Here is a 9,683-nt window from a genome sequence, read left to right as displayed (position 1 = left end):
GGGGGAGATGAGACCCCAGGATTTGGGACCTGGGGGGATTTGGGGTTCAGGGTTTGGGGTTCAGGATGATTTAGGGGTTCAGGATTTTGGGGTTCAGGGTGCTTTTTTGGGGCGTCCCCCCAGGGCGCTGTCGGAGGCCGGGCAGGAGCGCGAGCGGCGGCGCCGGGGGCAGGAGCTGGCCAAGCTGCGGGAATGGCGGCGGGACGAGGAGCGGCGCCGCGCGGCCGAGGAGCGGCGCCGGGACAGGGCCGAGGAGCGCGCCGCGCGGTGAGGAGGGGACGGGCCCCGGGGATCTCTCCAAATAAAACCCCAAAACTGCGGGGGAACCCCAAAATTTCCACCCCAAAAAAAAAAAAAAAAAAAAAAACAAACCCCCAAAGGAGCTGCCCGTGCTGAGTCCTCCGAGCCGCCAGGGGGCGCCACAACCGCGGGAAGCGCCCTCACGAACCCCTCAGAACCCCGGGCCCCCAAAAACATGGGGAACCCCAAAATCCCAAAAACCCCGGAATTTTTTCCCATTAAATTTTGTGGGAAAGGGCTTTGCACACTGAGTCCTCCGAGCCGCCAGGGGGCGCCACAACCGCGGGAAGCGCCCTCACGAACCCCTCAGAACCCCGGGCCCCCAAAAACATGGGGAACCCCAAAATCCCAAAAACCCCCGGAATTTTTTCCCATTAAATTTACTGGGAAGGGGCTTTGCATGCCGAGTCCTCCGAGCCGCCAGGGGGCGCTACAACCGCGGGAAGCGCCCTCACGAACCCCTCAGAACCCCGGGCCCCCAACACCTTGGGGAACGCCAAAATCCCAACACCAAACCCTCCCTGGGAACCCCAGAACCTCCCAGGAGACCCCAAAACATTTTAGGAAATCCCAAAAAACCCCGGAATTTTTTCCCATTAAATTTACTGGGAAGGGGCTTTGCATGCCGAGTCCTCCGAGCCGCCAGGGGGCGCCACAACCGCGGGAAGCGCCCTCACGGATGATGGCGGCGCCGAGGAGATTTTGGGGGGCTAAAAGCCCCTCAGGATCTCCTCAAATTGTAGGAACCCCCCCGAATTCCCACCCTAAAACCTTTCGGGACCCTCCCCAAGTCCCCAGACCCCCAAACCTGAGGGTGCAGCCCCAAACCTGAGGGGGTTTTTTCCAGATCCCCTTCCTCAGATTACCAGAGCCCTCCCAGCGGGGATTTTGGGATTTTTTAGGGATCCCAAAACTTTTGGGGAACCCTGAAAATTTTGGGATTTTCCCCCCCCCCCCGTGTTCCCACAGGCAGAGAGTGCGGGAGAAGATTGAGAGGGACAAGGCGGAGCGAGCGCAGAGGGTGAGCGGGACCCCAAAAGTTTGGGGGGTCCCAGAGGATTGGGGGGGATCCCAAAAGGTTTGGAGGGATCCCAAATAATTGGGGGAGGGGGTCTCAAGGGATTTTGGGGATCCCAAAGGTTTGGGGGGGGTCCCAAAGGATTTGGGGGATCCCAAAGGACTGGGGGGGGTCTCAATTCCCCCCCCCCCCCGTGTTCCCACAGGCAGAGAGTGCGGGAGAAGATTGAGAGGGACAAGGCGGAGCGAGCGCAGAGGGTGAGCGGGACCCCAAAAGTTTGGGGGGTCCCAGAGGATTGGGGGGGATCCCAAAAGGTTTGGAGGGATCCCAAATAATTGGGGGAGGGGGTCTCAAGGGATTTTGGGGATCCCAAAGGTTTGGGGGGGGGTCCCAAAGGATTTGGGGGATCCCAAAGGACTGGGGGGGGTCTCAAAGGATTAGGGCGGGGCAGTTTTGGGTTGATTTCTGTCGATTTGGGCGGTTTCGGCCCCGGCAGGTGCGGCTCCCCGACGGCCGCGCTCTCACGCAGAGTTTCCGCGCGCGGGAGCCGCTGGCGGCCGTGCGCCTCTTCGTGGAGCTGCACCGGGGCCCGGGGGGCTCGGGGGGCCCGGGGTGAGGGGTCCCTGGGTGGGTTTTGGGGGTCCCTGGGTGGGTTTTGGGGGGTCCTGACCTCTCCCCCTCCCCAGGTCTGGTTCCCTCCGCCGTCGTCATCGTGGCCAAGAAGGAGGGGAGCTGAGGGGGGCACCCCGAAAACCCCAAACCCCAAAAATAAACCCAAAAACCCCAAAATCTCCACGTCTGTCCCTGCCGTGCCCCCCCCACGGCACTCTGGGGGTCCCGGTGCCGTTTTTGGGGGTTCAGAGGCCATTTTTGGGGATCCCGATGCAGTTTTTGGGGGTCCCAATGACTTTATTGGGGGTCCCGGTGCCATTTATGGGGGTTCCCGGGACCGTTTTCGGAGGTCCCGATGCCGTTTTTGGGGGTCCCGGTGGGGGTCCCTGGGGGTGCTTGGGGGCCCCTGGGGGGGTTTGAGGGGGTCTCTAGGAGAGTTTGAGGGGTCCCTGGGGGGGTTGAGGGATCCCTGGGGGGATTTGAGGGGTCCTTGGGGGTCCCTGGGGGGGTTGCTGGGGGGTTTGAGGGGTCCCTGGGTGGGTTTTGGGGGTCCCTGGGTGGGTTTTGGGGGGTCCTGACCTCTCCCCCTCCCCAGGTCTGGTTCCCTCCGCCGTCGTCATCGTGGCCAAGAAGGAGGGGAGCTGAGGGGGGCACCCCGAAAACCCCAAACCCCAAAAATAAACCCAAAAACCCCAAAATCTCCACGTCTGTCCCTGCCGTGCCCCCCCCACGGCACTCTGGGGGTCCCGGTGCCGTTTTTGGGGGTTCAGAGGCCATTTTTGGGGATCCCGATGCAGTTTTTGGGGGTCCCAATGACTTTATTGGGGGTCCCGGTGCCATTTATGGGGGTTCCCGGGACCGTTTTCGGAGGTCCCGATGCCGTTTTTGGGGGTCCCGGGGCCGTTTTTGGGGGTCCCGGGGCCGTTTTTGATGTCCCGGGGCCTTTATTGGGGTCCCGGTGCTGTTTTTGGGGGTCCTGATGACTTTATTTGGGTTCCCGGTGCCATTTTTTGGGGTCCCGGCGCCATTTTCGGGGGTCCTGGCGCCATTTTTGGCAGTCCCGGTGCCGTTTTCGGGGGTCCCGGTGCCATTTTCGGGGGTCCCGGGTCCATTTTTGGCAGTCCCGGGTCCATTTTCGGGGTCCCGGGGCCGTTTTCGGGGGTCCCGGGTCCATTTGCGGGGTCCCGGTGCCGTTTCGGGGCCCCCTCAGGGCTCCCGGCGCTGCCGGCGCCCCACGGGGTCGGCGAGGATGACGATGGCCCAGCCGGCCAGACCTGGGGGGACACCGGGGTCACCTGGGGGGGTCACCGGGGCCCTGCCCCGCCCTCGCTGCCATGGCAACCGCGGCTCCTCCCCCTCGCCATTTTGGGCCGGCGCCATTTTCGGGGGTCCTGGCGCCATTTTTGGCAGTCCCGGTGCCGTTTTCGGGGGTCCCGGTGCCATTTTCGGGGGTCCCGGGTCCATTTTCGGGGTCCCGGTGCCGTTTCGGGGCCCCCTCAGGGCTCCCGGCGCTGCCGGCGCCCCACGGGGTCGGCGAGGATGACGATGGCCCAGCCGGCCAGACCTGGGGGGACACCGGGGTCACCTGGGGGGGTCACCGGGGCCCTGCCCCGCCCTCGCTGCCATGGCAACCGCGGCTCCTCCCCCTCGCCATTTTGGGCACATTTTGAGGGGATTTTGTGAAGGATTCAAAAGAATTTCTTTGGCCGCCCTCCGCCAGCCCCGCCCTCGTTTCCATAGAAACCCGCGGGTTTCCCGCCAAAACCGAGACCACGCCCCCTTTCCCCGCCCCGCCCCTCACCGGCGGCGAAGGTGATCTGGGCGATGGCGCCCATGGAGGGCGGGATCCCCTTTTTCATGACGTTCCGCGGCCCCTGGTACACCCAGACGGCGGCCATCAGCAGCCCCGCGCCGCTCAGCAGGCGGCAGCTCCAGCAGCCGCCGAACAGCGGCCGCGGCGAGGCCGGACCGGGCCCCGCCACCGCCGCCGCGTCCGCCGCGGCCTCCGCGCCCCGCGGCGACATGGCGGAACCGGAAGAGACGCCGGAAGTGTCCGTGGTTTATAGCAGTCCGGACGCACCCGCGCAAAAAGAGTTCCGTGCGCAACCGCGCCCAGCGCTGATGGTTCCGCGGGAAAGGGCGGGTCACGGGGAACCGGCGGGTGAGGGGGGGGGCTCCCGGTGCTGACGTCACTTCCGCCACGGCACCCCGCGATGCGCCACGTTGTCGTCGGTCTCGGCCATTTTCGGGGGTCCCGGGTCCATTTTCGGGGTCCCGGTGCCGTTTCGGGGCCCCCTCAGGGCTCCCGGCGCTGCCGGCGCCCCACGGGGTCGGCGAGGATGACGATGGCCCAGCCGGCCAGACCTGGGGGGACACCGGGGTCACCTGGGGGGGTCACCGGGGCCCTGCCCCGCCCTCGCTGCCATGGCAACCGCGGCTCCTCCCCCTCGCCATTTTGGGCACATTTGGAGGGGATTTTGTGAAGGATTCAAAAGAATTTCTTTGGCCGCCCTCCGCCAGCCCCGCCCTCGTTTCCATAGAAACCCGCGGGTTTCCCGCCAAAACCGAGACCACGCCCCCTTTCCCCGCCCCGCCCCTCACCGGCGGCGAAGGTGATCTGGGCGATGGCGCCCATGGAGGGCGGGATCCCCTTTTTCATGACGTTCCGCGGCCCCTGGTACACCCAGACGGCGGCCATCAGCAGCCCCGCGCCGCTCAGCAGGCGGCAGCTCCAGCAGCCGCCGAACAGCGGCCGCGGCGAGGCCGGACCGGGCCCCGCCACCGCCGCCGCGTCCGCCGCGGCCTCCGCGCCCCGCGGCGACATGGCGGAACCGGAAGAGACGCCGGAAGTGTCCGTGGTTTATAGCAGTCCGGACGCACCCGCGCAAAAAGAGTTCCGTGCGCAACCGCGCCCAGCGCTGATGGTTCCGCGGGAAAGGGCGGGTCACGGGGAACCGGCGGGTGGAGGGGGGGGCTCCCGGTGCTGACGTCACTTCCGCCACGGCACCCCGCGATGCGCCACGTTGTCGTCGGTCTCGGCCGCCTCGCGCAGCGCCGCCATGATCAGCTCGTTGTGGCGCCGCCGCTGCGCCAAAGCCGCGTCCGCGCCGGGCTGGCCCTGCCGAACCGGGAACAGCGGCGCGGTCACCGCCGGCTCCGCTCCCCGAGGCGTCCCCGCCGCCCCCTTCTCTTGTCCCCGTACCTTCAGCGTCTGCTGCCGCTCGTGCTCGCCGCCCGCGATCGCCACCCACAGCAGCAGCCCCAGCGCAACCGGGACGGCGCCGCGGGCGAGCGCCAGTGGCCACCGCCGGTCCAGCGCCATCGCCGCCTCCCCGCCACTTCCGGGGCCGCGCTGGCCCGCCGGGAGCATAGAGAGAGCGGCTGGGAGGACCGGAAATGCCCTCCGGCACACGGAGATCATAGAGACGGCGGCTGGAGGACCGGAAATGCCCCCCCCGCCCTGCCGAGATCATAGAGACGCTGCTGAGAACACCGGAAATCATAGAGACGGCGGCTGGAGGACTGGAAATCCCCCTGCTCTGCAAGGATCATAGAGATGGCGCCCGGGAGGGGCGGAAATCCGCTCCGCCACGTGGGGATCATAGAGACGGCGGCTGGGAGGACCCGGAGACCTCCTCCCCTCACGGCCGCATCCCCTCACCGTCGGGAACGGGGTCACCGAGCGGCTCCAGCGGCGGTCAGGGAACCGGGGATCCCCCCCCTCACCCCGGGACGCGCTCCTACCGAGAGCACACACGAGACCAAAGCGGTTCAGAGCAGTTTATTAACAATTTAAATTACAAATTCATCCGTCCGTCCTCGGCGCCGTCGCGCGGCCTTCCCGGTCCTTCAGCGGGCCCTGCAGAGGAGAAAATGGCGGTGAAGCGGCGGCCCCGAGCGCTCCGGAGCTGCCGGAGGAGCCGCGGCCGGGCCTTGTCCCGGCGTGTGAGGGTGGGACCGGCGGACGCCACCGCCGGCACCGAAGACATCGCGCCGGTCGCTGCTTTCCCTCCGCACATCACAGAGCCCGGCACGGCGCCGCCGGGGCCCGCCAAGAACGGGAGGAGCCGCCCGGTTCCCCCCGCCCGCCCGGTTTTAGGATAAAACCCACCCAAAACCCCGAACCCCAAAACCAGCCCGGAGCTCACCCAGCACCCAAAGAGCGCCCTGAGGGGCGGCGGCCATTTTATATACGCCGGGGTGTAGGCGGGGCTTGGGAGGATTCCACCAATCAACGGGAGGGGGGGGCTCCCGGTGCTGACGTCACTTCCGCCACGGCACCCCGCGATGCGCCACGTTGTCGTCGGTCTCGGCCGCCTCGCGCAGCGCCGCCATGATCAGCTCGTTGTGGCGCCGCCGCTGCGCCAAAGCCGCGTCCGCGCCGGGCTGGCCCTGCCGAACCGGGAACAGCGGCGCGGTCACCGCCGGCTCCGCTCCCCGAGGCGTCCCCGCCGCCCCCTTCTCTTGTCCCCGTACCTTCAGCGTCTGCTGCCGCTCGTGCTCGCCGCCCGCGATCGCCACCCACAGCAGCAGCCCCAGCGCAACCGGGACGGCGCCGCGGGCGAGCGCCAGTGGCCACCGCCGGTCCAGCGCCATCGCCGCCTCCCCGCCACTTCCGGGGCCGCGCTGGCCCGCCGGGAGCATAGAGAGAGCGGCTGGGAGGACCGGAAATGCCCTCCGGCACACGGAGATCATAGAGACGGCGGCTGGGAGGACCGGAAATGCCCCCCCCCGCCCTGCCGAGATCATAGAGACGCTGCTGAGAACACCGGAAATCATAGAGACGGCTGCTGGGAGGACCGGAAATGCCCCCCCCGCCCTGCCGAGATCATAGAGACGCTGCTGAGAACACCGGAAATCATAGAGACGGCGGCTGGAGGACTGGAAATCCCCCTGCTCTGCAAGGATCAGAGATGGCGGCCGGGAGGGGCGGAAATCCGCTCCGCCACGTGGGGATCATAGAGACGGCGGCTGGGAGGACCCGGAGACCTCCTCCCCTCACGGCCGCATCCCCTCACCGTCGGGAACGGGGTCACCGAGCGGCTCCAGCGGCGGTCAGGGAACCGGGGATCCCCCCCCTCACCCCGGGACGCGCTCCTACCGAGAGCACACACGAGACCAAAGCGGTTCAGAGCAGTTTATTAACAATTTAAATTACAAATTCATCCGTCCGTCCTCGGCGCCGTCGCGCGGCCTTCCCGGTCCTTCAGCGGGCCCTGCAGAGGAGAAAATGGCGGTGAAGCGGCGGCCCCGAGCGCTCCGGAGCTGCCGGAGGAGCCGCGGCCGGGCCTTGTCCCGGCGTGTGAGGGTGGGACCGGCGGACGCCACCGCCGGCACCGAAGACATCGCGCCGGTCGCTGCTTTCCCTCCGCACATCACAGAGCCCGGCACGGCGCCGCCGGGGCCCGCCAAGAACGGGAGGAGCCGCCCGGTTCCCCCCGCCCGCCCGGTTTTAGGATAAAACCCACCCAAAACCCCGAACCCCAAAACCAGCCCGGAGCTCACCCAGCACCCAAAGAGCGCCCTGAGGGGCGGCGGCCATTTTATATACGCCGGGGTGTAGGCGGGGCTTGGGGGGATTCCACCAATCAACGGCGCCGGCGCGTGCCCGCCAGCCAATGAAAACAAATTGACAGAAAAGGAGACGAGCCGAAGGGTGATTTGAATATGGGCGGGGCTCTCGCCGCTGTAGCCAATCAGAGCCCGCTCCGCTCGCTCACGGGCCAATGATATTCGCGGGGGTGCGCAAAGGGGCGGGGTTCAGTGACCGGAAGTGCGGCCGGACCGGAAGTTGGTGCCGGACCGGAAGTGGCGCCGGGCGCGTGGGGGCGATGGGGATCGGCGGCAAAATCAACCGGCCCCGAACGGTGACCGGGGACACCGGGGGGCACCGGGAGGCACCGGGGGGGCTCCGGGAGGGGCCCGGCGGGAGGGAAAGCCCGGGGGGGCGCGGCGGCAGTCCCGATCCTCACCGCGCTGCCGCTGCCCGGTACCGGGGGGCGGCTCCGGTAATGGCGGGACCCCCCCCGGTGACCCCGCCGTGCCCCGCAGGAGCTGCGCAAGAAGCTGTTCAAGCGGCGGCGGGAGCGGGCGCGGGGGCGGCGGCAGAAGCGGCGGTGAGCGCTGTCCCGGTGCCCCCCGGTGTCCCCCCGGCGTCTCCCGGTGGCTCAGGCCGCTCCCGCTGCTCTCCGGTACAGGTCGCTGTCGGTGCCCGCGGTCCGGGCCCCGGTGTGGGGGAAGCGGCTGCGGAAGGAGCTGAAGCGGCTGCGGGGGGCGTCGCGGAGGGGTGAGCGGGGCAGGGGACACCGGGAGGGGGCACCGGGGGCGGCACCGGAGCGCTGAGCCGCCGCCCGGTGCCCGCAGCGCTCACGGCGGCGGCGAGCGAGGCGAAGCGGCCGCGGGAGGAGCCGGGGAGAGCGAGCGGCGACGTGGAGATGGCGGAGTGAGCCCGGGGGTGTCGCCGGGGCCACCGGCTCACCGCGCCGGGCCCTGCCCGGTGCCCCCGGTGCCCGCAATAAACGCTTTTTGTCCTGTCTCGGTTCCCGTCTCTGTCCCTTGCGGGGGGAGGTGACAATCTCTGACGGGGGACACATTTCACCGTGACACCGCGAGGGGCGGAACCATCGCGCGCAGCCGCGGGGGGGTGGAGGGAACTTCCGGTGCGGCACGCTCTCTGCGCATGCGCAGCCGTCCTTCCCCGTCCCCGCCGCCGCCGCCATGTCGGCGCTGTGCGACCCCCCCGGCGCCGCCAGCCCCCCCCGGCCCCCGCTCAGGTACCGCGGGAGGAGCCCCGGGATGGGGGAGGGAGGGACAGGGGACCCCCCCCCCCGGGGGCTCCCCCCCCCTTTTTAATTCCATTTTTTTCTCGTTTTTAACCCTTTGAAGCCGTTTTAACCCCGTTTAACCCTTTCAGGCCCGGTTTAGTTCCAGGTTAATTCCCCTTTAACTTGAGTTTTTAACCCGTTCTAGCCCCGCTGCCCCCCCCACCCCCTCTGGAACGCGTTTTAACCCATTTTTGTTTCATTTTAACGCTTTTAAACCCATTTGAACCCCATTTTACCCCCTTTAAACCCGTTTTAACCCCTTAAAACCCATTTTAACTCATTTAATTTCATTTTATCCCCATTTTACCCCCTTTAAACCCCCTTTAAACCCATTTTAACCCCTTAAAGCCCATTTTAACCCATTTTATTTCATTTTAACCCCATTTTACCCCCTTTTAAACCCATTTTAACCCCCTTTTAACCCCTTAAAACCCATTTTAACCCATTTTATTTCATTTTAACCCATTTAAACCCCATTTCCCCTCTTTTTACCCCATTTTAACCCCCTTACCCCCATTTTACCCCATTTTCCACTTCACTTTAACCCCATTTCCCCCCCCTTTAACCCTATTTTACCCCATTTTACCCCATTTTAACCCCAATTTTCCCCCTTTTAACCCCATTTTAACCCCATTTTAACCCCATTTTAACCCATTTTCATGCAATTTCTCTCCATTTTACCCCATTTTAATGCAATTTCTCTCCATTTTACCCCCATTTTTCCCCATTTCTCTCCATTTTACCCCCATTTTTCCCCATTTTAACCCAATTTTCCCCCATTTTAACCCCTTTTCCCCCATTTTCTCCCTCCCCACAGCGCCCAGGAGCTCTCCCAGGAGGTGAAGGCCTTCCTCAGCGGGCTGCACCCTTTAAACCTTCCTAACCCATTTTACCCCATCTTAACCCAATTTTAACGCAATCTTACCCCA

The 9,683-nt window shown here is 65.9% G+C and overlaps 5 protein-coding genes and 2 non-coding genes across 9 annotated transcripts; 2 read left to right on the top strand and 5 right to left on the bottom strand.

The window, feature by feature from the left end:
• The first annotated feature begins 7 nt into the window (after positions 1-7).
• On the top strand, positions 8-1,934 carry UBXN1 (UBX domain protein 1). Its single transcript, XM_041419876.1, has 3 exons — positions 8-267; positions 1,270-1,321; positions 1,815-1,934. The coding sequence occupies exons 1-3, from the start codon at positions 8-10 to the stop codon at positions 1,932-1,934; spliced, it is 432 nt and encodes a 143-aa protein (XP_041275810.1).
• A 793-nt stretch (positions 1,935-2,727) lies between these two features.
• On the bottom strand, positions 2,728-5,345 carry LOC121344160 (distal membrane-arm assembly complex protein 1-like). Of its 3 annotated transcripts, XM_041419880.1 has the most exons (4): positions 5,133-5,293; positions 4,532-5,048; positions 4,182-4,294; positions 2,728-3,091 (listed from the first exon to the last, which is right to left on the bottom strand). In XM_041419880.1, exons 2-3 carry the CDS (start codon positions 4,752-4,754, stop codon positions 4,227-4,229), a joined length of 291 nt encoding a protein of 96 aa, XP_041275814.1. In that variant the 5' UTR covers positions 4,755-5,048; positions 5,133-5,293; the 3' UTR covers positions 2,728-3,091; positions 4,182-4,226. The 3 variants fall into 3 exon arrangements, 2 of the variants coding, with proteins under 2 accessions (XP_041275814.1, XP_041275813.1); XR_005953800.1 differs by lacking the exon at positions 5,133-5,293 and having other exon boundaries at positions 2,728-3,063; positions 4,174-4,294; positions 4,532-4,842; XM_041419879.1 differs by lacking the exons at positions 2,728-3,091; positions 4,182-4,294 and having other exon boundaries at positions 4,778-5,048; positions 5,133-5,345.
• LOC121344161 (distal membrane-arm assembly complex protein 1-like) lies at positions 3,418-3,954 on the bottom strand. Its single transcript, XM_041419881.1, has 2 exons — positions 3,732-3,954; positions 3,418-3,494 (listed from the first exon to the last, which is right to left on the bottom strand). The coding sequence occupies exons 1-2, from the start codon at positions 3,952-3,954 to the stop codon at positions 3,427-3,429; spliced, it is 291 nt and encodes a 96-aa protein (XP_041275815.1). The 3' UTR covers positions 3,418-3,426.
• On the bottom strand, positions 3,977-6,606 carry LOC121344158 (ubiquinol-cytochrome-c reductase complex assembly factor 3-like). The gene is made up of 3 exons (XM_041419877.1): positions 6,407-6,606; positions 6,172-6,322; positions 3,977-4,098 (listed from the first exon to the last, which is right to left on the bottom strand). The coding sequence occupies exons 1-2, from the start codon at positions 6,572-6,574 to the stop codon at positions 6,194-6,196; spliced, it is 297 nt and encodes a 98-aa protein (XP_041275811.1). The 5' UTR covers positions 6,575-6,606; the 3' UTR covers positions 3,977-4,098; positions 6,172-6,193.
• LOC121344163 lies at positions 5,862-5,995 on the bottom strand. Its single transcript, XR_005953803.1, has one exon. It is a non-coding gene; the product is annotated as a small nucleolar RNA SNORA57 (small nucleolar RNA).
• A 612-nt stretch (positions 6,607-7,218) lies between the features above and the next one.
• On the bottom strand, positions 7,219-7,352 carry LOC121344162. The gene has a single exon (XR_005953802.1). It is a non-coding gene; the product is annotated as a small nucleolar RNA SNORA57 (small nucleolar RNA).
• A 158-nt stretch (positions 7,353-7,510) lies between these two features.
• On the top strand, positions 7,511-8,462 carry CUNH11orf98 (chromosome unknown C11orf98 homolog). The gene is made up of 4 exons (XM_041419878.1): positions 7,511-7,797; positions 7,982-8,046; positions 8,128-8,216; positions 8,294-8,462. Exons 1-4 carry the CDS (start codon positions 7,657-7,659, stop codon positions 8,374-8,376), a joined length of 378 nt encoding a protein of 125 aa, XP_041275812.1. The 5' UTR covers positions 7,511-7,656; the 3' UTR covers positions 8,377-8,462.
• Positions 8,463-9,683: the final 1,221 nt, after the last annotated feature.

Source organism: Onychostruthus taczanowskii, unplaced genomic scaffold, assembly GCF_017590055.1.
Source record: "Onychostruthus taczanowskii isolate IOZ18803 unplaced genomic scaffold, ASM1759005v1 scaffold612, whole genome shotgun sequence".
Taxonomy (NCBI): Eukaryota; Metazoa; Chordata; class Aves; order Passeriformes; family Passeridae; genus Onychostruthus; species Onychostruthus taczanowskii.
This window is presented reverse-complemented; position numbering and strand designations above follow the sequence as displayed.

Coding starts and splice junctions, on each gene's coding strand:
- CUNH11orf98 (XM_041419878.1), top strand. CDS start 7,657: ATGATATTCGCGGGGGTGCGCAAAGGGGCGGGGTTCAGTGACCGGAAG. Junction 7,798..7,981: donor AAATCAACCGGCCCCGAACG/GTGACCGGGGAC, acceptor CGTGCCCCGCAG/GAGCTGCGCAAGAAGCTGTT. Junction 8,047..8,127: donor GGGCGGCGGCAGAAGCGGCG/GTGAGCGCTGTC, acceptor TCTCCGGTACAG/GTCGCTGTCGGTGCCCGCGG.
- LOC121344161 (XM_041419881.1), bottom strand. CDS start 3,954: ATGTCGCCGCGGGGCGCGGAGGCCGCGGCGGACGCGGCGGCGGTGGCG. Junction 3,495..3,731: donor CCAGATCACCTTCGCCGCCG/GTGAGGGGCGGG, acceptor GTGTCCCCCCAG/GTCTGGCCGGCTGGGCCATC.
- UBXN1 (XM_041419876.1), top strand. CDS start 8: ATGAGACCCCAGGATTTGGGACCTGGGGGGATTTGGGGTTCAGGGTTT. Junction 268..1,269: donor GCCGAGGAGCGCGCCGCGCG/GTGAGGAGGGGA, acceptor GTGTTCCCACAG/GCAGAGAGTGCGGGAGAAGA. Junction 1,322..1,814: donor AGGCGGAGCGAGCGCAGAGG/GTGAGCGGGACC, acceptor CGGCCCCGGCAG/GTGCGGCTCCCCGACGGCCG.
- LOC121344160 (XM_041419879.1), bottom strand. CDS start 5,300: ATGCTCCCGGCGGGCCAGCGCGGCCCCGGAAGTGGCGGGGAGGCGGCG. Junction 5,049..5,132: donor AGCGGCAGCAGACGCTGAAG/GTACGGGGACAA, acceptor CCGGTTCGGCAG/GGCCAGCCCGGCGCGGACGC.
- LOC121344158 (XM_041419877.1), bottom strand. CDS start 6,574: ATGCTCCCGGCGGGCCAGCGCGGCCCCGGAAGTGGCGGGGAGGCGGCG. Junction 6,323..6,406: donor AGCGGCAGCAGACGCTGAAG/GTACGGGGACAA, acceptor CCGGTTCGGCAG/GGCCAGCCCGGCGCGGACGC.